Below are 23,698 nucleotides of genomic sequence, written 5' to 3'. Positions count from 1 at the left end.
GAGGAAATGCAAGGACACATCCATGCCCCTTCCTCCTGCAACGTCTACAATTTCTTCCCAAGCTCCCACTATAGGTAATATATGACAATGGCACACGCGTTGCCTAGCTTCCAGCCCCAAACACATGGCTTCCAAAGACTTCTGCAAGCATTAGCCACTTAAGGACACACAGTTTTCACATACTAATTTACTTAAATGACATGTTACTTTGTCTTCACAACTGGGACACCTTAACAGCAGAATAGAAATTACAAGCTGCATCTCATAGGAATTAGCATACAAAAAATAAAACAAACTGAGCTAGAGCCACCCAGGCAAGTGGCCCTTGGGGTCTGTCTACAAAACAACTCCTTTAGAATCAAAATAGTCACATGCTAAAGTAATTAGGACAGAGTTCTCCAAAGCTCCAATTATTCTAGGAAAACATCCTGCTATAAGGGGCTGTGATGAAAAATGAATCTCATGATGTGCAGCCAGACCCAGCACAGAAAATAGACCGAACTGTTTACCCATTACTCAGGAATGGTCCTAGGGGTGGGACCAAGGCAGAGGTCCCAAGTCCCTCTCCCCTACAGACTGTGACGTTGCTTCTACTACTTTGAATGCAGTTTCAAGGTACCTTTTGTTGATTTCTGGATGTCCACGCTAATCTATAGCTGGAACAGAGCCCAGCAATCTTATTGATGCATTCACTATTGGGACACTTGCCCTTTTACTAAACAAATTCTTTAAGTTACATTTCTCAAACACAGGGTTATCTGAGGATTTTACTCTGTACTTTGGTGCCCTGGCTAGGAGTTCCCAGAACAGCCTGCTACAATTACCATTACTAATTTTTTGACATGCATCCACCAAGGAGCAAGCCAACACTTAAAGGCCCTTCTAGCATTACAGAAGTTAAGTCTTGAGAATTAAGCCCACGGCAACTTATCTTCCCAGCAGTTTCTTGCAGCCAACCAGGAACTCATCCCTCCAGTTTGATATTCAAACACACGACCTCAGCCTCCGCGTGGTTCCTCAAACAGGGCCATACTCAAAACCACCCGTAGGCCAATCCCCTTCCCACCACCACCAAGAGCTTTCATAGGGCTTATTTTATACAAGTCAAAAATAATCCTTTCCTACTAGACATTTGCCTCAAATCTCTGGTGCAACACTTACGTATTTGCATGCACTGCCTAAAGCAACATTCTGACATTGTGGGGCCTTTGATAGCTATATGTGTCACAAGCATTCGGAAACACCTTCTTCTTTATGCAGATATTTGCTCATCTACAACTGTGCAACATTAGCTCAGGGATTTTTCTCCCAAACACACCCAGGTTGGCAATCCAAGCCCTAACCAGGTATTATTCGAGGACTTACTTATCCGTAGGAAGGCCACATCCTAACACTTCCCCTTTGCAGACATCAGTGCTTTCACACTGACATTACTAATCTTTACACTGCGCTCACAGGTGAGTTAACCAACATTGGCTTAGTTCTGGGCACCAATTAGCAAATATCATAGCTTTGCTCCTCCTCTGTGAGCATATTAATGACTCTCAGCAGTGCTGTGAATCCCCTGGAGCGAACAGCAGTTGTTTGAAGCCTTTTGTAGGTTCTGAATTTTCAAACAAAGATGTTCTCTCCCGAGTGTTTACGGGGCATTAAGCAAACATTAAACTTTTTAGTAAAAATGTAAAAACATTTAAAACCACCTCAACTACTCAGCTTTCATTTACACAGCACTGTGACCTCTCCATCCCAGGAGGATGTAGAAACAAGACAGCAAGTTTCTAAATGAAAAAGATGCATCTTTACAAGCAAAACTGAGATGACTCCATTGCCTTTCAGACAACCTTCAAATGTGAAAGCAGCAACAAAAAGGACATAAACCCTCTTTACTTCATTTTACAGATTAAACCAATTTGATCCAGGAAAAGGCCATCTCCAGCAGACAAAGCACAAAGCAGGAAGTTTTCTGAATGCAAACATATCTACCTCCTCACAAAGCCCTCAGAACAGCTTCCCCTTTTCAGATATCGTCAACCAACACACACCAGCAACTCCGAGGCGCTAGGAGCTCGCTCTGGTCAACAGAGCATTGCTAAAATCCTGCTACCTTTCACAGTATGCCAACAGGTCCTTCGTTAGGCAGGCACATCTTTCCTTGTCAAGTTTCTGCTCGCACCCAGACTTAATGAGAAACGTTGATGGGCAATCATTTAAAATTGCATTAGCTATAAACTTATAAAGTTATTAACTATCCACTTGGTCCAACTCTTACTGCAGTCTATGGAAGAGCACCTAGCAAGTCTTGGATTAGGCTCCATACTGTTTATTCAATGCCTTTAGCAGGGGCATCCTAGGGTGGAGGACTTGCAATTTAAAGCATTAATACAAAAATATCTTGGGAAACCCAGCAGAAGCTAGGAAGGCATGTTTTTTTTTTTTTTTTTTTTTTTTTTTTTTTTAAGTTTTCTCATCTTCTAATATGAGATTTTACAGGCAGCTTAAGAGACACGCTGGTGAGAGGAAACTGTGCAAATCTCACATTATGGAGCCATTAGGCAGGGTACCTTTGAGGATAGCGCAGATGCAAGTCTGTTCAAAGGTATTTACTATGGATCATTTTTCTTGACACTGGATTCTGAACTGCAAACCTGGAGCCCTGGGCAGATCCCAGCATTCATTATTAACAAGGCCCAAAAATAAAACAGAAATTCCTCCTGGAGGAAGAAAAGTTATACATCCATGCCTAGGGCTGAAGGTGCCATTCATAACAAATTGCTTGACTAGTTCATCTTCTTTGTGTGCATATCACAATTCCCTCAAATTATTTTTCTACTGCTGAATTCCACTGTGGTCCTGGGTCACTCATTGAAAGTCAGCCTGCAAAAGGCTCTTGTGACAGAGCACAGACACGGCGTATTGTTTGCTCCCCGAGTAGAGAACATCACTGAATCCAGGACCTTGCATGATTAATTGTGGAAAGTAGAACCTTTATACAAATACCTTTAATAGAGAATGTGATCAAGCTTAAAAGTTATCTTCTAAGAATATTTGTACCAGTGAGATTTGATAGTGCAAGGAGAAGAGAGAACTAGCCATGCAGCAAAAGGAAATTAGCTTAAATGAGAATATCCAATTAATTGCTTGTTCTTTTTTCTCAGCTTCATTAATAACAGAATGATGTAGATACTTGTTTTGAATTTGCTTTTTTAAAAGGTAGAATGTTAACAGCAACAACATACTGATCAGAGGTGCTAAGCTACCTTTGGCATCAGAAAAGCTGTCTCTTAAGTTGAACTGGGAAGGCCAAAATGATAGGAAACATAGGAACAACATTTTTAGCATTAGTGAACGATGTCAGTTCTTCTAACCTGAGCTCTCACTTCAAGTGGGACACAGGGTCCAAAAGGACGGAAATTGGGTCCTAAGAGTTTTTTCCCCCCCTAATACAGGTACTTTTATAGAGTACTTCAAAGGTACCAAGTCACATGAGAGTCATTTCTGCCCTTAGGGCACATTTCAGCAAACAGTATAGGATCTGGGACCTTCACTTGTTTGGAGACTCCAGAAGTTTCCAACTCTGTCCCAGACTTTCCACTATATCTGGTGGCAGGAAGCAGGTTTAACCCTCCTTCATTACAAAAGAGCACAAGATAGGAAGTGAAATAAACTGAAACTACCTCTGGAAAGTAAAACTGAAAAGTTTTTCCTAGTGGAAAATAAAACAAGCAGTTCAGTTGTGAACAACAGACTGTAAAGCCTACAGGGCATGCCAGACTGCAGTGCCTGTGCACACCCTTCCCGCGGTGCATTGCCCGGGAAGAAGGACGGGTTCTGCACCGGCAGCGAGTTCCGGGGCTGACACTGGGAGAACGAGCAGTTACTGCATCCCAGTGGCAAGCGGTCCAGCTGCTGCAGGCTGTGGGCCAAGGCAGGCAAGGCTTCTGAAGTGAGTACAGACTTCTCTGCATCAGCTTCAGCATCCAAAATAGCACATGCAAACTCCAGACCAGGGTGCCACAACAAGTTTTTTACTTGGCCAAGGGCAGCTTTTTCCCAGTTCTCCTCCTTTCCCCAAGCCTTTTATTTCCAGCCTGCAGGCTGCACATAGGGCATAGCTATGGATCTGACAGCTCTGGGCAGCCCCACAGCTCCAGCTCTCACACACAGCTGTCAGCAAGCAGCTGCATCCTGGTATAAACTCAGAAGAGAAATCCACAGCCACAGTCAACATCGCCCTCTTACATACTCACACTGCCCTTGCCTCTCCTCACCTTTTATACCAGACAACTGTTTGGCCTCCTCTGCAATGCGCTAGCTGGCTCTACAAGGCAGCTGGGTGCCCAGAACAAGGGAGGAATCACAATTAGAAAGGTACACCTTCTGGAGCACCTCTGCACCAAAACTTGCAGCCCCATAGACACTATACATCCCACTTGCCTCGTGCAATTCCACACCATTGCTCTCCTGAGGGAGGAAAAACAGTCAGCAGCTCAGGTGGACCCCAGCTGGCAGCCAGAGCTTGCCCAGGACTCCTCCATACCCAGCAGCACTCAGTTGGGAAGAGTTTTCTGCTGTTTGGAGTTCACCTTGGTAATCATGACACCACCTTTGCCTGATGGCAGAGTGTTGCATTAATGGAGAGATTTGCCCCAAAACTGGAAGAAACATCTCACTATGGTTATGAGCAGGCTAAAACTGAGCCAAGCTTCTCTGCCACCAGCACTGCCTATTGTCCCTAAATGGTGACCTCTGTGATGGCATTTACAGGGAACAGGCACAGCTCCCAGCCCTTGTTCTGCCTGCTTGAAGAAAACAAATTCATTTAGTGCCTTCCTGTCACTTGTTCCTGGTCAGCCTGACTTATCTTCAAGAGGATGAACCAGCTTTGTACACGATGTCCCAGGGAAGGTTTTCAAGGGCCTTGTACTATGGTATTAACGTTTGCTCATTAACTGTAAATAGCATGGCAACATTGCAGTGCAGGGGTCCTTCTCATGGCCCCCTCTTGGCATTAGTCCACATAACCACACCTGGGTATGGTTAACTCCTAACTTCAGTGACCTACAGCTATTTGGTATGAGAAAGTTACATCTGAGGCAGTTGCCTTAGGCTCTGTCTATAATCAAAGGAGAGAAATAAGCACTTTCAGGACAGAATAATTAGATCAGTTTTCAACATCTAATTTAGTATTAAATTAATTACACCCTAGAAAAGCCTATTTCTCCCTATGGGATTCTGAGCAACAAGCTCAGGCAGAGATATCCGTATCCACTGATGGATCCCACACCTCGTGAATGGCTAGTTGGGCACAATTCTTTCGCAAACCCATTGTGCCTATTCTTCAATTTTATTAACTCGCCTAATTCTCCATTCCATCATGACTTATTCTAAACCTTGCATACACAAAGCAGTATCAGCAAGTCTGTGGGCTGTCTAGATTTCCTATTCATCTCTTTCTTTTGGATATCAATTCCATTTTTTCTGTCACATAGCACCATCTTCTATTTTATAACCTTTTTCAAAAAGTCTGGCTAAGGCATGCAGTTTCATGTGCTAGGTTTCAGACAAAGTATATCTGCTTCCCCAAAGTGTGAAGATGAAGAAAGATTTTTCCCATCTCACAAGTACACATTTTTATTTCCATCACGTCACGCACCTTCCCCACATCTCCTGCTCCAAACTACCTTAGTGAAAACTACAGCAAAATGTCCATCCAGAATTAGAACACAAATCTCTACCTGTCCTTCACTGTTTTTTCATGTTGGAAGCAAACATAAGTCAGCTCGACATTTGTCAATGCTCTTACTTCCATTTCATGATCTCCCCAGTGTAAATTTCTTGGCTGATCAATCTTCCTTCCATCTTATCAGTCCTTGTCTTGCTCCCTGATACTTTTTTTTTTTTTTTTTTTTTTTTTTAAAGATTAGGCCTACCGCCTTCTTCCATACAAGTTTCTCCTTCTTCCAGTAGGTAAAACTTCCAAGTGATCTGCCGAAGGTGCAGAAAAGTTCAGACCTCCTGTATGCTCAAGATCTACCTAGATGACTTCAGAAACCAATTACCTTAATATTTTATAGTAACTCCCTCTCTATCTCTTCCTCAGCAAAAGCAAACAATTTTTCTACCTCTTTCAGTAGGCCCTTTCTTGAGATTCTTCTCACATACATCCACATATGCATTTTGCTTGCTATTTGCCAAAAGCAAGACCAGAAATCACATTTCTTCTTATTGGTTCAAAGACTATTTTGGTGGAAAGAAATTAGCCTACAGTCACAGCAAAGAATAACGAGCTTCCCACTACTGATACTATTCTCTCATTTAAGTTCTTGCATGGGAGACCTGCAAACTAACAGCAAATCCACAGTTTTCTTGCAAACCTCTCCCATCTCCTCTATCTACAGGAGATTCCCACTGCAGGACCTCTTACCTCATCTCCCAAAGTAACCCAAGACAGTGATGGAGACTGACCTCGAGTACCAGAGGAGCCACAGCACAGCTCAGGGGGAAAATGTGATCGCAGATTTGGGACTTAGTTCTAACATCCTATGCTGTCTTTCAGACTAGAAGTTGGTTTATGTAATAAAACCCACCCTTACACTGTTTTATTTCACAGAGTTGATACTTGGGCATTAGATTAAGATCTCAGTGGCACAACAGCACCATTACTGAACTCTTCAGTTTCAGCCTGAACTCCAGCTCATATCACATCCTGCAAGGCAATGCCTCTTCTCTCAAAGAGAGAAAGCTCTCTGGGCTCCTGCGTTATTTATAATCCACGGCTGGCAGAGACAGGAAAGGTCTGGAGTACACATGCATGTGCTTGGAAACTAAGGTTTCCCCATACGTATTTGTCTTAGTTAAGATCTAAACGTTGAAGTCTAACATTTTTAATTTCATTCAACATTAATTCAATACTGCATTTCCATTTACAAATAAATATCATTCCTAGGCAGAAACGTGCCATTTAAAAATGGCAGTATCACCACCACTACTTTACCATTGCTTCCTGGACCCTTCTGGAGATTCCTCAGGTATGTCTTTGGGCACAGTAAGTCCCAGTTCCTTCATCTGATGATGTTCCCCGATTGAAATGGAGAGCGCCAAGTTCCTTCTTTATTTTATTTATATTTCACCTTGTTTTGCTTTGGGGGCTGGGAAGAAGTTGCTTGTTCTGAAGGTTAAGGGCTGAGAAAATCTTGGGAGTCAAATGACTCTGCTAAAAAAGCTGATCACTACCTTACAGTGCTGGTACTGTATTTTTCACCACCATGAAGATTACAAAGACGCTTTTCAGCAAAAAAATAAAAATAAATAAATAAAATCTTCAACTCTTAAAAATGCTGTCTATGCTTCCAAAACCCTAAGTCAGTCCCCCCCCTTACTTTACAATATATAAAGGCATGACTAATTTCTGTTCTCCATACACAACTAGCACTGCAAACCACGACAATATCTTGCCACATTAGTTCTGCCGGATGCAACACACGCAACCAAACCCGAGCATGCCTTGCTATTTGTCCCACACCAACACCCTAACTCAAAGCACTGCTGGTAACCTGCTTGTTCAATGTAACAAGACAGACGCAAAGCAGCTTCCCCTAATTACCCTACAATGTATTGTCTGTGCTTCTGCATTTAGTGCTTAGTTGCATCCAGCGCAACCCTCTGCGGGATTTTCAAAAAGGACAGTATTTTCTGTCTTCAACAAGGTTCAACCCCCAGTGCAATCTACAACCACTTGGACCATCACAGACAGCAGCATCGACACACTGCTAGGCTTGAAGGGTAAAATGAATTTTCCATGCGTTTTAAATGGGTTTCTTTCATTGTAGGACAAAGATGATAATCTTGTTAAATTGTATAGCTGTGTTAGCCCTTTGTACACAGCAGGCAACAGTTTATTTTTCAGCTATTCATTACAATAGCAATTACTTTGTCAGCTAGTCCCCACACATATCCTACGGGCCAGATTCTGGCTCTACGCTGAAAGTGCACAGCCACCCCCATCCAAGAGCAGCCAGGATCCCAATGCCAGTGCTTCCCAAACACAAAATCTGTCTCGCCACAGTGCTGCCAGTTGGCCAAAAGCAACGCACACACCAGTGAGACTGCGGAGAGAGCACGGCTGCACAGCCAACAGGAGGAATATGCTACACCATCGAAAAAAGCAGCAGCAATCTCTCCAAGACCACTGGCATGGATTCTGCCTGCCTTTGCATGCCAGGCAACTCCAGCTACTATCACTGTATTAAAGGCCTGATCCCATCTTCAAAGACTAGGACTCTACCCACCAGCTTCAATTCCCGTTAGTCTGTGCTCCAATGACATCTAAACACAGAACATGCAATACAGGAAGGGGCACCACCCAGGGCGTCCGGCTGTTGGTTCTGATGAGCAAAATTCAAAAGGTAGGTGATCAATTACATCAATAACATTTTACATCAATAACATTTTACTACATATTTTATTACATCAATGGCTTGAAAAAATTTTATTTGATGTCAGCAAACATTGGAAATCATAGAAAAATGAATTATGTAGAATTTCACAAAGGAATTTACCCCACTATAATTCCTCATACAGTAAAATAATTCAAAACCAAATGTTACTTTTCAGTGGCTAAGCAATTTTATAATGCTATGAACATTCATCACAGTAAGTGTGCTGAATAATAGAAAACAGGCAAAAAAGACATTTAAAATATTACTTACAACAGCATTATTACAACATACTTTCTTTAAAATCCCAACGAGTATTTTATCACTTCAAAAGCTATACAGCATTTCCATTATATTTGCAAACTTAACCTTATACATCTTTTAAAATCTTGAAAAAACTTTTTTTAAGCAATCTATAAGCAGTTAACAAAATTGATAAAATCTACATAATGGAATACTATACACTCCAGTATAAATTTTATTTTAGGAGAATATGAATGTAAACACTCATTATTATACAACATGCATAGACTATACTGACCTTCCATCTTCTGAACTGTAACTTTCACTGCAATTGTGCTTTACTATCAACAGGAAAAGCTGCATTAATCCAGGGAGTGGCAGAAAGTATTTGCTTTAGGGGCATTGCACAAGATCACTAGATTTTGACTTGCTGAAGACAAGTTGGAGCTAATAAAATGATTTTTTAAGTGTAAATATCAGGCCACTCATTGTTGAATGGGCTACGCATAATTTTATACAGATTTGAAAAAACACAGATCAGAAAAAAATCTCATGACAATTTTGCAGTTCCTTGACTTGGAGATTTATGTTCACAAATCCAGTGATCAAGTTAGTGTAATGCACTGTTTGGCTCATATTTGGTGTGCAAGAATACCAACAGCATATTAGCGATTTAGAGGATAAAAACTGAAATTTAAAGTGACAATGAGTGTATTTTAATACATAATGTTTCAGATGTGTTTGTACAGGAAAGAAAAATGTTTGTCAGGACATTGCTTTAAGAGAATAAGAGTTTCACTCTTACATTAGCTATTACAAAAGTGTTCTAGTGAATATTTATGGGGTCTTCCTGGTTGCAAACTTGTAAAAATATATTAAGAATTCATTATCCCCATTGGTATTAAATATATCAAGACACAACCACTGTGGTTGCATTACCAGTTATGGCTACTATGGTCTTAAGCATCTGATTGTACATTGTTGCTATATTGTTAAGCACAACTGAGGCATGTATTTTTTTCCCTTGGTTATAAGATTATTTTACAAAAATTGATCACTGTTTCAAACCAGTTAAACACGAATATTCAAGTAACAAGGTTTTTTTAATGGATAAGCGAAAAAAGAAGTTACCTAGCACTTTACACAGCTACATAAAAATTAAATAGAACAAATGAAATTTGTTTATGCATATGCAATACACTTTTATATCTTTAAGATTTCTAAAACTAAAACTTAAACTATCATTTTCTTTAACGATACCATATTTTGCACAATAACTTATACTTAGGAGAAATAATTTCCCATTTTCCACAAAATATATATAATTATGACATTCACATTGATAGTTTAAGAAACAAAACTTAAGTGAGTATTCTATATCTTATGCAGTAATCTTTGTGGACCCTTCTAATCAGAATGCAACCAGTTGGTATATCTAATGCTTGATCCATTAAAAAAAAAAGAAAAAAAAGGGTCTTCACTTAAACAAGACCAAACCATTTAAACTTTTAAAAGCTAAAATGATTTTATCGCATTTAAAAACATAATAGTTAAAGAGAATGTAAAAAACTAAACGTTTAAAATACAGTGCTATTATATTGTATGTATCAACTACAATAAGATAGCAGTCAACTGAAAAGTAATCAAACAACTTTTTTCTTCCTAATATCATGAATTATACATGTTTCCCTCCACCCTTTGGGGATGAAGCCAAAACACAACTTTTCTGATAATAAGATGGACAGATTTGAGGGCAAAAACCTACAAGTCCTCACAGCTATCTAACTAGCCAGTAGAAACTTTTACAGATGAATTTCACCAGCTGGGATGCAAGTCTACGCGGTCCTCTCACACTGGCAAGAGCCTCTCTCAGAACATTTCTACCAGCAGGAAGTTTATACTAGAGTATTTCTAATGAGCGTCATTGCTTTACACCAGAAGTGTCAGCTGAATTCATAATGCTCTTTGCCCATCTTTAATCCTAATTCACACTGACTAGCAACTACTGTCCTTTCTCACTAGAGACTCCCCATCCCCAGCTTGCACAGACCAGAGGAGCGCGTGCAGGTCCACCACCGAAGCTGCCAGTTCACATAAACAGCTGTAGAGATGTTGCCACTACCTTGGGCTGCCTTAAGGGATTACAGGTTTCTAATACAGAGAGCAGGGAATAGCTCCCTTCCAGCCTCCCAGCACCTAAAAGGCTCTGTCTGGAGCTACCAGAATGAAGGTGATCAGAAATAGCCACAGAAGCAGCTGAAATGAGCACTTTCTGGGCTCCACACTCTAGCTTGCCCTAGGAAATGCCTATCCGCTCCTTCATGTCATCACTTGATTTCTGATGTTGAAACACTTCCCCCACACAAGGTCCAAGGAGGAGACAACCACAGCGATAAACAAGGCCACTTCCCCTGCCTTTCCTGGGGTTATGCCTACACTGAAGGTGGTGCGATAGCAGCTCTGTGCATGTTAGCAGGCTGGCTTTAAGCTAGCTAGCTCAGGTACAGAGAAAGGAGCCGTCACAGCACAGAGCACAGCGTGGCCCAGCTGCTCAAACATCAGCACCAAGTGTGGGGCTAGACTCCAAGTTGCAGCACCTCAGCTGTAGGACATGGGCTAGCTCATTTCAGGTTGAGTTAAGAAAGGCTGGTGCCACACACTGCTGTGTGCCATCCTGGCTCAAACCCTCTGTAGAGGGAGAGAGGCAAAGAAGGTCCTTTTCTGCACCCACAAAGACAGCTTTTGGTTTCTTCCAACATCATTAAATTAACCATTTTAAAATGAATAGTGTTATTTTGCAGCTTTCCACTGGGCAAAAAGTAATACTGCTGCTTTGAGCTTCTCTAAGTACTGTCTGCTTGGCAGTCAGTAGCAAACATCTTGGTCAAGGTGCGAAGCCTGAATACAGGACTTTCAAGAACAGCTCCAGTTCAAACCAGCCAGGTAGGCCACAGCACAGGTCATCTGAGCAGAGGGCTGGGGATTTGAAAGCTGCATGCACCAAGTATTTGGAAAAGCACCTCTTAGATTATAAATTGCATATTTTGGTTCAGAACATGAAAGCGATGTGTGCTTCACAAGGGTTAAAATTGCCAATGAAATTAACCCGGTTCTCCTCTATTTAAAGTTCCAAGAGACCAAAAACTACTTTTTTGAAGCTGAATTTTGTGTTCCAACCCTTGTCCAGGCTTCCAGTGGGAGAAGTAGTTTGATGTCTTTGGCAAACAGCACTCTGAAGAGGAACGAGACACTGGGACAGAGAGTGACCTATGGTAGCCAAATGTAAAAAGGCACATATTCCAAAAGGAGAGGCACCAGAGAAAGTTTGTTTTGACTTAATCCCACAGAGGATCAGGAAAAAGAAAGTTGTGTAGCACTCATTTAACAAGTTACAATGCAAATGCTGAATGCCAGGGGTTAAATAGCGTATCAAACAGTTTCAGGTTACGTATTCCCTTTTGCACTAAATAAAAGCCGTTAAAATATACAGGAATAAAATGCTCAGTTAGGGAGCTTTCTATGAAGCAAGAACACACAAATACAGTGCAAAGAATTGCACAAACCAGAAGTGTAATCAGTTACATTTACAACCTTGGACTGACCCAACCTCAGAAATAACATTTCCTACCACTTTGCATTATTCACGATTGCTTGTTAACAGGCCCTGTCATTTCAGAACAAACCTGACACCACTGGCATGTGCACAGGCCTCTCCTTTATAGAAAGCTCACTAATAATAGTGTCATCGTAAGAATACACAGGAAGCGGAGACCACAAGGCCATGCAGCAATACATACTTATACCCTATGGACCAAGTATTATAAGAACTCCTAATGTGTAGAGTTACTGTGGGGCTGCTAAGGAGCTCCTTGCTTTGCAGGTTGGTCAAAATTTACAGACAGGTGTTACTGGTTCTAGAAATCTCCATGCTTAAGCAGGACATTGATGAAATGGAGAGCTGAGCTACCTGGGAGCTTTTGAAAGAAAGTGGAGGCAGTATGGAGGAATGAGGGGAGATTAAGGCAGATGTAGCACAGGACTGGAAGCGTTTGCCTTTTTTTGGTAATAGCTGCTTGTCCACAGATATGATGCAGATGGCTGTCTGAGGTTTGCTAATACCTGATATCCTGGATAACACAGTAGTCAACACAAATTGTTCTAGGCTACAGCACCTTCTCACGAAGCAGATGCATATCTGACATCAAGAACAGAAGTAGCCTGGAGGGAAGGGGGAGGGGGAAAAAAAGGAGATGTTTAGTTTAAAAATGAATACACACATGCTTTCTTGCATCTCCAAGCTTCACCCTAGATCCAAGGTACTGAAAGCAACAAGACAGACAACCCTGGCATACGGTAAGGAATCAGAGCAGCTTCCCCTATTCTGAGCCACATGGGATTTCTTTGGAACATTAACAAGAATAAGCCCGGAGTTGAGGCTGCTTTGTAATCAGCAATCTCACCTCCCCCCGCTTCAGAAAAAGGAACTGTGGCCACTCGCCATGAAAACACACTGAAGGGGAAAGCCCAAAGCTGTCAGAGGGCTGACAAAGCTTTTAGTAGGCTGGCAGCCAAGCAGACATAAAGGCCTGCCAGAGAAGAGCACCTGAGGAGCCTGTGTATTAGACCAGCTAAGCCTTTGCCTGGCTACCATGTGATGGAGCCCAGCTGATGCAACTTCAACAGCCTGTGCAAGAAGTGCTCTCAGCAGCAGACCCCAGTTGCACAGCACTGTACAGCTCAGGAGGGACCAAGCACTCCCCTCCTAGCCTATACAGATCATCTACATGATAATTCAATCACATGTCACTTAGCCCACAAAAGTACTCAAAAAGGCACCAGGCACCCAGTCGCCTACAGCACTGTGCTTATGTTACCTCTGAAGGCAGGAACACCACATCTAGAGTCACTCTAGGAGGCAACATTTCTGTCTGATTTGCTCAGGCACTGTGATGGCCATCAGATTTCAACTATGCAACATCCTTCCTCTTGCAATTGTACAAAAAGCTATGGCTCAGTAGTTAAAACCCCCTCCATGCCGCCAGCACCTTCCTCCTCCCAACCGCGACACACCAGTTCCTACTGTCCAGAATAGGCTTCATCAAGAACCGCAAGCCACACGGTGCTAGCGTAAGGCAAACATGGTAAGTCATGGCTGGCAGCTGTTTGCCACCCTGCCTGGCTCCTCCCCGTGTTGGTCTGCTACACAGAGCACGGTCAGGCAGGCTCCGAGCCTGGCTTGGTCCTCATCTGTCATTTCTGCAGGGCACCGTGAACTGCCTTACTCTTGCAGTAGCGGCTTTTTCTCTGGCCTTTGCAGCCATTCCCACTGGCCTATCTTCTTTGCCTACTTCCCACCACTCAGTGCTTGCTCAGGTCCAGCCTGGGCACTCCCCACTGCTAGTTTAGGGACTATGACTCCTGCTCCACCAGCCATTTCACCCTGACCGTGCTCCCACACCTCCACTCTCCCTGCCACCTCTTCCCTCTTCCTCTGTCAACACATCAGGGATCCTCACTGCACCAGGATGCAAGCACTTGACCACATCAGCAAACTCCAGTTCCTGCTACTACCCCCAACACTTGTTTCCTGTCTCAAGTGAAGCTCCCTTTGACTGTAACTTTCAGGAGAAAGGGTTCATCTGAAGCCAGGAAGAATCTCTGCGGGGTCAGAGAGGAAGAAGTCTGCACTGCTGACCGATACAACTCTGTCAGTCACCAGAAAAGGCAGTGACGTTATCCATCTACTTTTCAAATGGGTGTCTAGGTACTAGTATGATTGCTTCTTTGCTCCATCTCTCAAGTCTGGAAAAATAGGGCAATTGAATCCTCTCCCTCCCCCCGAGAATGCAAGGTTTTTTTGAGTTTAGTTTTGTTCATTTTTCTATCATTGGCCCTAGTCCCCAAATACAGGCATCTTTGAAGAACATATCCCTAGGATTTGTGAAGCACTGAAGTCCTACTCTTTGAATGGCTGAACATGGCAATGCACAAGTGAACCAGCCACAGTCAGGGCAACTTACAAAAAATATACAGTACACAGAAATCTTACAGGGAACAACCTTTAATCCACTAGAGAACAAAATTCACCTTTTGCTGTTGAGTGTGCTTGCATTTGACAAGGTGCAGATTTTGTGCCAAGCCGTCTAATAAAATTAGGCCAAAGGGAGCCCCAACATCAGATATTTTCACATGCAAACCTCTGGCTGGGCTTTTCTTTTGCAACACTGTGTTAATATTACATTTTTGTAACTTCCATATTTAAATACTCTGCAGTCTCTTAGTTAACTTTAAACATAGTCTTTGGAGAAGCATTATCTCAGTGAACCTCCTTCAAGAAGGAGAGCAGAAAAGGCTGTGCCTAGAATTTCTGCCTTCACAGAAACCATTGTAATTCAAGGAAACTCTGCCTCTAGGCAATTCCAGGGTGAACAGTTTTGTACACTTGCCCTGTTTATAGCTTTCTTCCCTTCCCCTAAGTAAAACCATTCCATAATCACAAATGAAAGAAGGAGCTTTTCCTCAGAAGTCTGAGGTTTCTCAGAGCCAAACCTAGAACAGCTTGGAGAACTGAGTGCAGGGAAAGCATCCAACTGAGATAAACACCTGTGTTTCAGCAGTAAAAGGCATGAAAACGTCCATGTGCTGATGAGATACCATCAGAGGCTGAAAATTAAGTGTTCTCTTCCCACTTTCATTTATGCCTGGAATTCCCAAAAATCAGCTCTGGGATCTGTATATCCAGCAGAAGTGAAATAAATAAAATGAAAATATATTTGAGCATATTTTAGTAGTAAAAACAGGCTGATTGAAGATTATGAAAAATGGCTTTTGCAGGGAGTCTATACATCTGAGCTAAGCTCAGACTGGGAACTTTTGGTGGCTTTTAAATTGGATTTACCTCATCTTCCTCTTCTGACATTTTAGTGGAATTATCGGGGGATTTTACAGGCTTCTGGCTATTGGTTCCATTTGTCTCCTCTTTGCCGTGCTCTGCCTCCCACTCCTGTAGAACTTCATCTATGTTGAAGCGACGTCGGTAATTTACAAAAAAGTTTTTCACTTGCACCACAGATTTGTTTCCAATCACATCAGAGATTGCCTGAAAGTCTCGGCCATATTTCCTGATTGCTGAAAGCAACAAAAAAAAAAAAAAAAAGCAAAGTGATAATTCCACAAAGACCACAGATCAAGCTCAAATCACAGCATGAGGATCCAAAGCTGAGCTTCACAGTTTCAAGCCTCTCTCTGACTAAACTAGCAAGAAAGGTTGTAAATTGGTCATGAGACACAGTTAACACTAGCTCCAGAAAAGAGAAGGCAATGGAAGTGTAGTGAAGACATGCAGAGCCAAATCTAGAAGAGCTGGGTAGGATGAGACAAGCAGAAAAACAGCAAACCTGTCTGTATTACTTGAGAAGTTACACTGGCAAAGAGCATAACAGTGACCCCAGCAGTTTCACTTTCTAAAAACTTGGACAACCAGAGATTATGTGCAAACACTCAAGGTGCTATTTACATTGCAGAGGGTGGGGGGTTTGTTTCCTTGTTCAATTCCTTTCTTTGGGCATTAATATCCAGCAATGTCAAAAGCCTTCAGTAGCCACTGAAGGGAAATACTGCTCCGAAATGAGACTTGTAGTTCCATACCTTGCACAGCAAGAAGCTGCTCATCCGTGGTCCAACGTGCATTAAATTTCTGAACGACCTAGATGTCAAAAATAATTAGGTAATTCCATTTGCATAAACAACAACTTTCACTTGTATCTGAGCTCAGAAAAACATCACAACAACACAGCAAGGAATTAACTGCTAGTCAAGCCACATCTTTTTTTTAGTAGTAACAATGTTTTTAAAGAACTGTATGGGGCATCCAGCCAGTTAACTGTGAAATACATTAAGTCTGTCAGTTACTGGCAATGCAAAAAGATAGGGAATGGTCTGAGCAGATGATCAAGAGCCACAAACTCTTCAGAAGTACATGCTTGTCTTTACCACAGACACCTTCTGTAATCTTGGTCAAGTTATTTCCAGCCTGAGGTGCCAGAGTTGGAAGGAAAAGAGGAAAAGCACCAAGTGCCGAGAGAAAGATAGGCCATTAACATCTCTCCTATATTTCTTAGCATTTAGAGCCCAGTGATGACCTCTCTCACAGAGACACTTGGATATAACACTCTGAAAAGAACATGGTATGCCTGGGGTACCAATGATTCTGTTAGAAACCGATTTCCCAAGTTAAACACTGCTTTGTTACTTTCTTCTCACCTCCCATCTCCATAACGCAACACCAGTGAATACGGCAATGGTCTGGATTCACACTACGACAACTAATAGTATATTGGTTCTAGTTATCAGCAAAAGAAATAGCACTGATGTGTAAATTAGCAATTATTAGCAATTATCTTCACAGCAAACAAAGGTCAGAAAATGGTCCTACCTCTGGAAGTCTGTATTGTTCTATCCCACCTTCAAGTTTTTCTTTGAGAGCGCTGTTTGTCTGTTTGATATTCTGAATCTGAAAATAAAGTTTCATCCCTTTAACAAGGATAAAAATCTTTCAACAAGCCTTCTTTCAGCAGCCCTGGCAAGAACCCCTCAAGCTCAGCATTCCAGTTCTCCTTACAGCCTCTTTTTTTCTAAAGAAATTTTTATACTGCAATAAAGGAATGTAAAAACAGCTGGGACATCAGGAGACCCATAAATTTATTCCATCCTGTCTGCAAGTTATTTGGATCAAGAACTGCCCCAGCTTTCAGGTCTGTATAGTGCTCAGTACAAGAAGGAAGGTCCTGTTCACAGCATGTAATGAATCAAGACTGCTAGAGAGTTTCTCCCAGAGTTCCAAGGAGGCGGTTTCAGGCCAAAATACCAATTCTATTAAGTTTAATAAAGAGCTTCAGCCAGATCTGTGCTCTAAAAACAGTTAAAATGTTCAGATCTAGGAAAGAGTCTAGTACTAAACCTGTCTTTGCTAACATGTTTGAAAAAACATTTGTCCATAACTGTTTTAAAGACAGATCCATCAGAGAGGCAAAAGCTACACAGGAAAGTTTGCATGATACCTGTCTAGGAAAGAAGAAAAAAAACACATATCAAAACTTCACATGGAAAAGAAATGAAGTTATAAATGCTAAGATCCAATTAAAAATAAACACTCAATGAGTACGCAGTCCTCACCTCACCATGCACTACCTGGCACTCTGTTCATGCACAGCCTCGACAGGGAGTCACTTAAAATCAAATGGCTATAGGAAAGGCTGGAAAAGAAGCCCACACAGTAACGATGACAGCACAGTATCTGCTCCCTGTGAGAGCTCTGGCTGTTCCAAAAGCAGCATAGGAAAAGGTAAATGAAGTTAATTGCTGCAGATAGAAACTAGATACTGTTGAAATCAATGCCATCTGAAGAAAGTTCACAGTTAAACCACGAGGAACTCCAGACTGCAAGACACACTGACAGCCAACAGATACTCCTTCAGAAGTGTCAGCAGCTTTTTGGACACACAGATCACAGCTATAGACTTTTTCTCACTTCATTTTAGGTACAAAGCAGGCTACCACAGAACTAAAGCATAACAAAAGTAAAGCACAGGACTGCATTAATTGATAGCACAAGGCTGACAGCTTATTAAGCCACACAATGATAAGAATCATCACAGTCAAGCTGAATCCCTGGGAACACTGCAGACTGTGACAGACACCATCACCTGAAGTAGCAAACAAAGTTATTCTTGAGTTATCCCATCTGTACCTGTCGTTTGATTGAGACTAACTCCATGTCCAGTTGTCTGAGTACAGTCGTAGCAGCTGTTGCATTGGCAGAAACGGCCTCCACATCTTCTTGGGAAAGGAACATTCCTTTAGGAGGTTTCCTCTTCGCTCTGTTCTTGGCCTGTGTACTGTGCTTTTCTTTCTTCACCTGAGGAACAGTTTCAGCGGGTGGCATCTGGGAAAGAGCAGTCATTTTACAAAATGCATGGCATGTTTTAAGTGACCAAATAAACACAACGTTAACTCATGCTGTGGGTACTCTTTTCAACAGCCCTGCAGTGATCAAGAAATCCAATTCTACATTCCTAAATCACTTTTCAAACCAGGATCTACACTGAGATTGGCGAGATGCTTTAATCATTCATCTTCAGGATCCTCAAAGCTTGGAGAATGTAAAAGGTAGCTTGCAAACACGAAGAAACTTTCTTGGTCTAGGCAGCATGTCATAGAAACACTGTATTCTACAAACCTGTCTTTCTTTCTAGGCAGCTTTTAATGTTCACAGAGATACTGGTTGCTTTTTCAGCCCCATTTTCATTTCTGGAACAGATGCCCAATTTTCATTATGTTAAATATTCCAGTAATTTGCAAACACTCCTAAACCCCTTTTCTTGATTTCATCACCCAGTCTCAACACATCAGTTTAACTGAACATCAGAAGGAAGAAAAATAGAATTTGGAGATGGGGAAGAACACAACTGGAAAGTTTACAGAGACTCACTTTTCTATGTGTCGGGGGGGGGGGGGGGGATAAACCAAACTTATTTAAAGGCTAAAGATGACGGAGTGAGGTGACTACAAAGTAATTCTTATATCATTATATGGTTTCTTGGGAGCTGCTAAGTTTCCTTGCATAGCACTGACGGATATATAGCTGTTCCATTAAACGGATGCAGCTTTGCCCCCAAAAAATTCAAGTCTCTTTTGGAAAAGGGAATATTTCACACACCACTAATTATTTTCATGGCTTTTCTTTTAAAGCAAAGAATTAGGCACACACCTCTAGCAGATATATTAGCTAAGATTCACTATAGATGCTTTCAAGAACACATTTAATTCTTTTTAATACCAAACCACCTCTTCCAGAAGTTGCTTTCAACAAGCAACTCATACCCAAGATTAATTTATTATCCAGTGGCTAGAATATTGCCAAGAACATAAAACAGGAGGTGGGGGGAGAGAAAGCAGAAAGGGGAGGCTGCACATCTGAAATCCTGTACTTGATCATTGCCAACTTTAAAACACTGGCTTCACTTTGTGCTATTGTTTCCCTCCTAATCTGCAGCTACATGTAGCTTCTACACAGTCTGCAGCGTTCACTCATTAGTGAGCATTAAAACACTCACACATTCAAACCCACAGGAGGCTGTGCACAAAACCGCAAGCAAGCACGTGGCTCTGCCTCCCAAAGACTGGAGAACCACAGTATAGCTGCAGGTAGATGAAACAAGGCTGCATGGGCTCAACAGCCAAAGCCATACAGGAGCAGTAATGCAGACAGTTGTCTGCTCCCAGCTTTCTTCTTCCCTCCGTTACTGCCCAGGGCTTCATGAGAGGCAGTGTCTAAGGCAAGCCCAAGAGCAAGAAATAACTATTATTGTTGCGGGCCAGATACCCAAATTCTTTTTGCAGTGGGATGGGCAAGCAGCAGAAACCAGACTGGTTGAGCTATGAACAAGCAAGGCAAGCTCTGCACTCTGCTTCAGAAGCAAGCGCTTTGATAACTGAGCCAGGTAAATTATTCAGCATGGATACACATTTCAGATTTATTCATATTTCATCTACATATAGAATTTCACAGGACCACGCAGTAATGCCCTGCAACAGGTTCAGGCTGTCGGGTGACAAACACACAATGCCTATAGTTAGAATATCCCAGAAGCCTCAACACAGAGCATAAATGAAAGCCCTTTCAGATGACCGTTTTGCCAAGTTCAGAGAGCGTGCAGCTATTCTGCACTGTTGACAAAAAGTCCGAACTCCAACAGAATGGTTTTTGACAACTCCAAATGCCTCTAAGCCCCAGTGATACTGCTCAAGCTCTGAGAATTTCAAAGTCTACCGTATGTGGAAACTCTTGTCTTCCTGGCCACCCATGTATCCCTATAGAATTAAATCAACTCACAAAAAAAAAAAAAAAAAAACCAACACACACACACACACACACACACACACACACACACACACACACACACAACACCACACACACAGAATTAAAATGCCAATAGAGGGGTTTAGCAGTGCTTTTCTGTTTATTTAGATATTGCCATTGCTATCCTGAACACTTTAATTGTACAAACCCCCTTCATAGAAACAAGGCCCCTTCCTCAGGTTTCACAGTTTAAAAAGAAAAGATTAAGTCATGTAGAAACACAGAATGAAAGAAGAGGCATTTCCAGGAACAACTGTCTCTGGAAGAAGGAAGATATTAAGAAAGAAGCTCTAGTTCATGACCTTTGTATCATGGAGTCACCATTTGAAGAAACTTGAATAGTTGCACTAACACTGAAACTACTAAAAATAAGGAAGATTCCCCCTCCAATGATCCCCAAAAGAGGAAACACAGATGAGAGGTTTCAGATACTCTAAGAAATCCCAGTATCACCCAACAAGTCATACAGTAATAACTGACATGTCTCAGAGCCAGGAAACCCATCTCTGCAGGGGTGGGACAAGGAGGTTCCTTACGGTAACAGTCCTGGGCTGGCAGTGCATCATCACCACTGCAAATCTGACCGCATCATTAAAAGATACGTAATGATCAAGAAGGAACTTATTCCTCTCCTGGATTCCCACACTCTCTCTTGAGGGATTTTCAATCAGCCCCAGGCTCAAATACTGCAAAATCTAATCTGATTAACTCTGCACAGGCTATGCAGGTTTCCAGCTTCATTTTACCCTCCAGTACAATCGCTGTCCAGAAAAGCCCCCAGAAGGCTGCCTGCCATTGCAAACACAGCGTGTGACCACACACGCTTGGTGAGTTTTGGTGCTCTCGTTCAGGTTGGTGAGAGCACGCAGCGGCCCATATTAGTGTGAAAGGGAGGGCAGACAGTATCCTCCCATACAAGACTTTTTCTAAAGAAATGTCTTGATGGTAGCTATCTGCCATCTGCTCTGTTTTGGCCTTAAACAGGCCCAGTTAAGTCTGCAAAGAACTACCGTTCACTCTTCTGCAGCAAGCCCATGGCATGCCAGCATGGTAGGGAAGAAAGCAGCAATAAAGGGGATTGATAAGACTTCTCTTACAGATGCAAGTTTTCAAAGGGCTTAGGGTGAAATTAAAATAATGGGAAATGAGATTATAGCATTAATTATTTACAAGACACACTGGAGAGCTGCACACTCTGCAGCTTTGCCAAGGGAGAGTCCTTCCCATGTGGGTGTTGCTGAGGCTTTCAAGAGCTCAGCTTCTTGTAAGGGTGAATAGGAGTGTCTGCTATCACCTGCGTGGCTCCCAGGAAGTCATCACGTAGGCAGATTTCCTCAGGGCAAGCAACAGCTGGGCCCTTCTGGGAAGCCTAGAGAGCACTCCAGCACGGGTGGCGAACAGACCAGAATGCTGTGATTTATCTTTTTTTTTTCCATTCAGAATAATTTGTTAGAGGAACTATTCTCACTGACAGGGACCAACAAAAAAGCTGCTCTAGGCCCTTATTTTTGCCTATTGTGCAATCACAGTCTAAAATAATTCTAGTGTTGTTTTTTCTACATAAAACCTTAAAAATTTTCAAAAAAAAAAAAAAAAGGATCCGAAGCTGAGAATGACTATGGGAGAGAAAGCAGGCTATGAGAAATCAGGAGAGGGAGCTACTTCAAGGAGAGAAGGCCTTAGGGCAAACTTCCTTTAGCATCCACTCACGCACACAACCCATGCTGCTGCGTTGCAGGGTTTTTGTTTAGAAACAGATAACCTGCAAGCTATACTAATGAAAATACTACCTACACTTTCCTGTTAAGCATCATAGACTAAGTTTTCAAAGGTGCCAGTTAGATTTTTGTGGCTCTATTCTCATTCAGAACTGTGTCCCCATTTACAATGAAGTATTTGGGATGAAAGTGTTATGTTTTAAATACATAAAATATTCTGCACGTAACAGGATAAGGCCTCTCTGCCAGACAATAATAAACTGGCCATACAAAAACTTTCTCTTTCACTGCTCACCACTGTAGCTGCAATCCTGGTGCTGCTGAAATCCTCCGTACTATTGTTGAGGATTTCAAAAGATCGGGAATTTACCTTAGCATCTATGGCTGCAGATAAACATGCTCTCGCTCCTCTACCTAGAGCAGTTTAAAGGACACATCCCCTCTCAACCAAGTCATCACAACAGTTCGTAAGTGGTTCTACTCCATTTCAGTGCGCAGTTAGCTTGACTTAAACCATCACTGAAGGTGGTTCAAGCTAACACAGCCAATCTTGAACCAAAAAGACTAGAAACATTCCCATAATATATTCTCATGTGATGATAAAGTCTTAAGTTTTCCTAACTTCATCCATAATAACTTATGTCTATACTTGTCTTGATCTAATAAAAATTCTGAAGACAATTCTTCTATTCCCATATGTCAACTACACAAAGCACAAATAAAGAAAATTAGATACTGTCAGCTTCTACACAAAGTAGTTAGTAAGTAAACACTTCCATTTGTATAGTAGTAAAAAAAAATATATATATATATATATACCTCCTTTTTGCTCTCCTTGTTTTGTTCAACTTCAATATCAATAGGGTTATTTCCATTCGTTTCTTCCATTTCATCCTCACTGGAAGACAAAAGTAAGCACTACTGTATTATTTTGTGAGGCTCTGTTTTGCTGTAAATAGCATGCTGAAAGAAATGCATGGATGCAATAGCAAGTCCAACAGCTTTGCTTTGTAGTTTTTCAGTTTTGTTTTGTTTTTAGAGAGTCAAGTACTTCTTAATCATAAATATACTAGGGACTGTTTCTTGTAAAAGCTTCTACATAAACTTTTCAGTGGTGTATTTAGGCAAAATATGTCTGTTCAGATGAAGGCAAGATACATAAAATCAATTACTCAAGTCATCTTTTAAAGAAAATTGGACACTGAGCATTTAACTTCAGGCAAACCCAGACAGAAACAAAGACTCAGAACTGCAGCAAGGAGCTCTAAGATGGATTTCATACAGCTTCTTAACATTTAGCAAAAGAGACATGCACAAGATGAGTTCCCTCAGGAACAAGCATAAAAATGTTTATCAGTCACGTAATCTCACATTTAATTCTC

General features: G+C 41.7%; 1 protein-coding gene across 4 annotated transcripts in view; it reads right to left on the bottom strand.

Moving 5' to 3' along the window:
- Positions 1-8,458: 8,458 nt before the first annotated feature.
- RCOR1 (REST corepressor 1) overlaps positions 8,459-23,698 on the bottom strand; it is a 90,018-nt gene continuing 74,778 nt past the window's right edge. For 3 of the 4 annotated variants that reach the window (XM_067295003.1, XM_067295004.1, XM_013940774.2), the window contains 6 exons: positions 23,136-23,214; positions 18,427-18,621; positions 17,113-17,190; positions 16,326-16,383; positions 15,577-15,806; positions 8,459-12,896 (listed from right to left, as the gene is read on the bottom strand). In XM_067295003.1, coding sequence (XP_067151104.1) covers positions 12,855-12,896; positions 15,577-15,806; positions 16,326-16,383; positions 17,113-17,190; positions 18,427-18,621; positions 23,136-23,214 — 682 coding nt within the window. In that variant the 3' untranslated portion in view covers positions 8,459-12,854. Of the gene's footprint in view, positions 12,897-14,464; positions 15,409-15,576; positions 15,807-16,325; positions 16,384-17,112; positions 17,191-18,426; positions 18,622-23,135; positions 23,215-23,698 lie in introns of those variants that run through there. The other variant, XM_067295005.1, reaches the window with a different exon arrangement.

Source organism: Apteryx mantelli, chromosome 4 (assembly GCF_036417845.1).
Source record: "Apteryx mantelli isolate bAptMan1 chromosome 4, bAptMan1.hap1, whole genome shotgun sequence".
Lineage (NCBI taxonomy): Eukaryota > Metazoa > Chordata > Aves > Apterygiformes > Apterygidae > Apteryx > Apteryx mantelli.
This window is presented reverse-complemented; position numbering and strand designations above follow the sequence as displayed.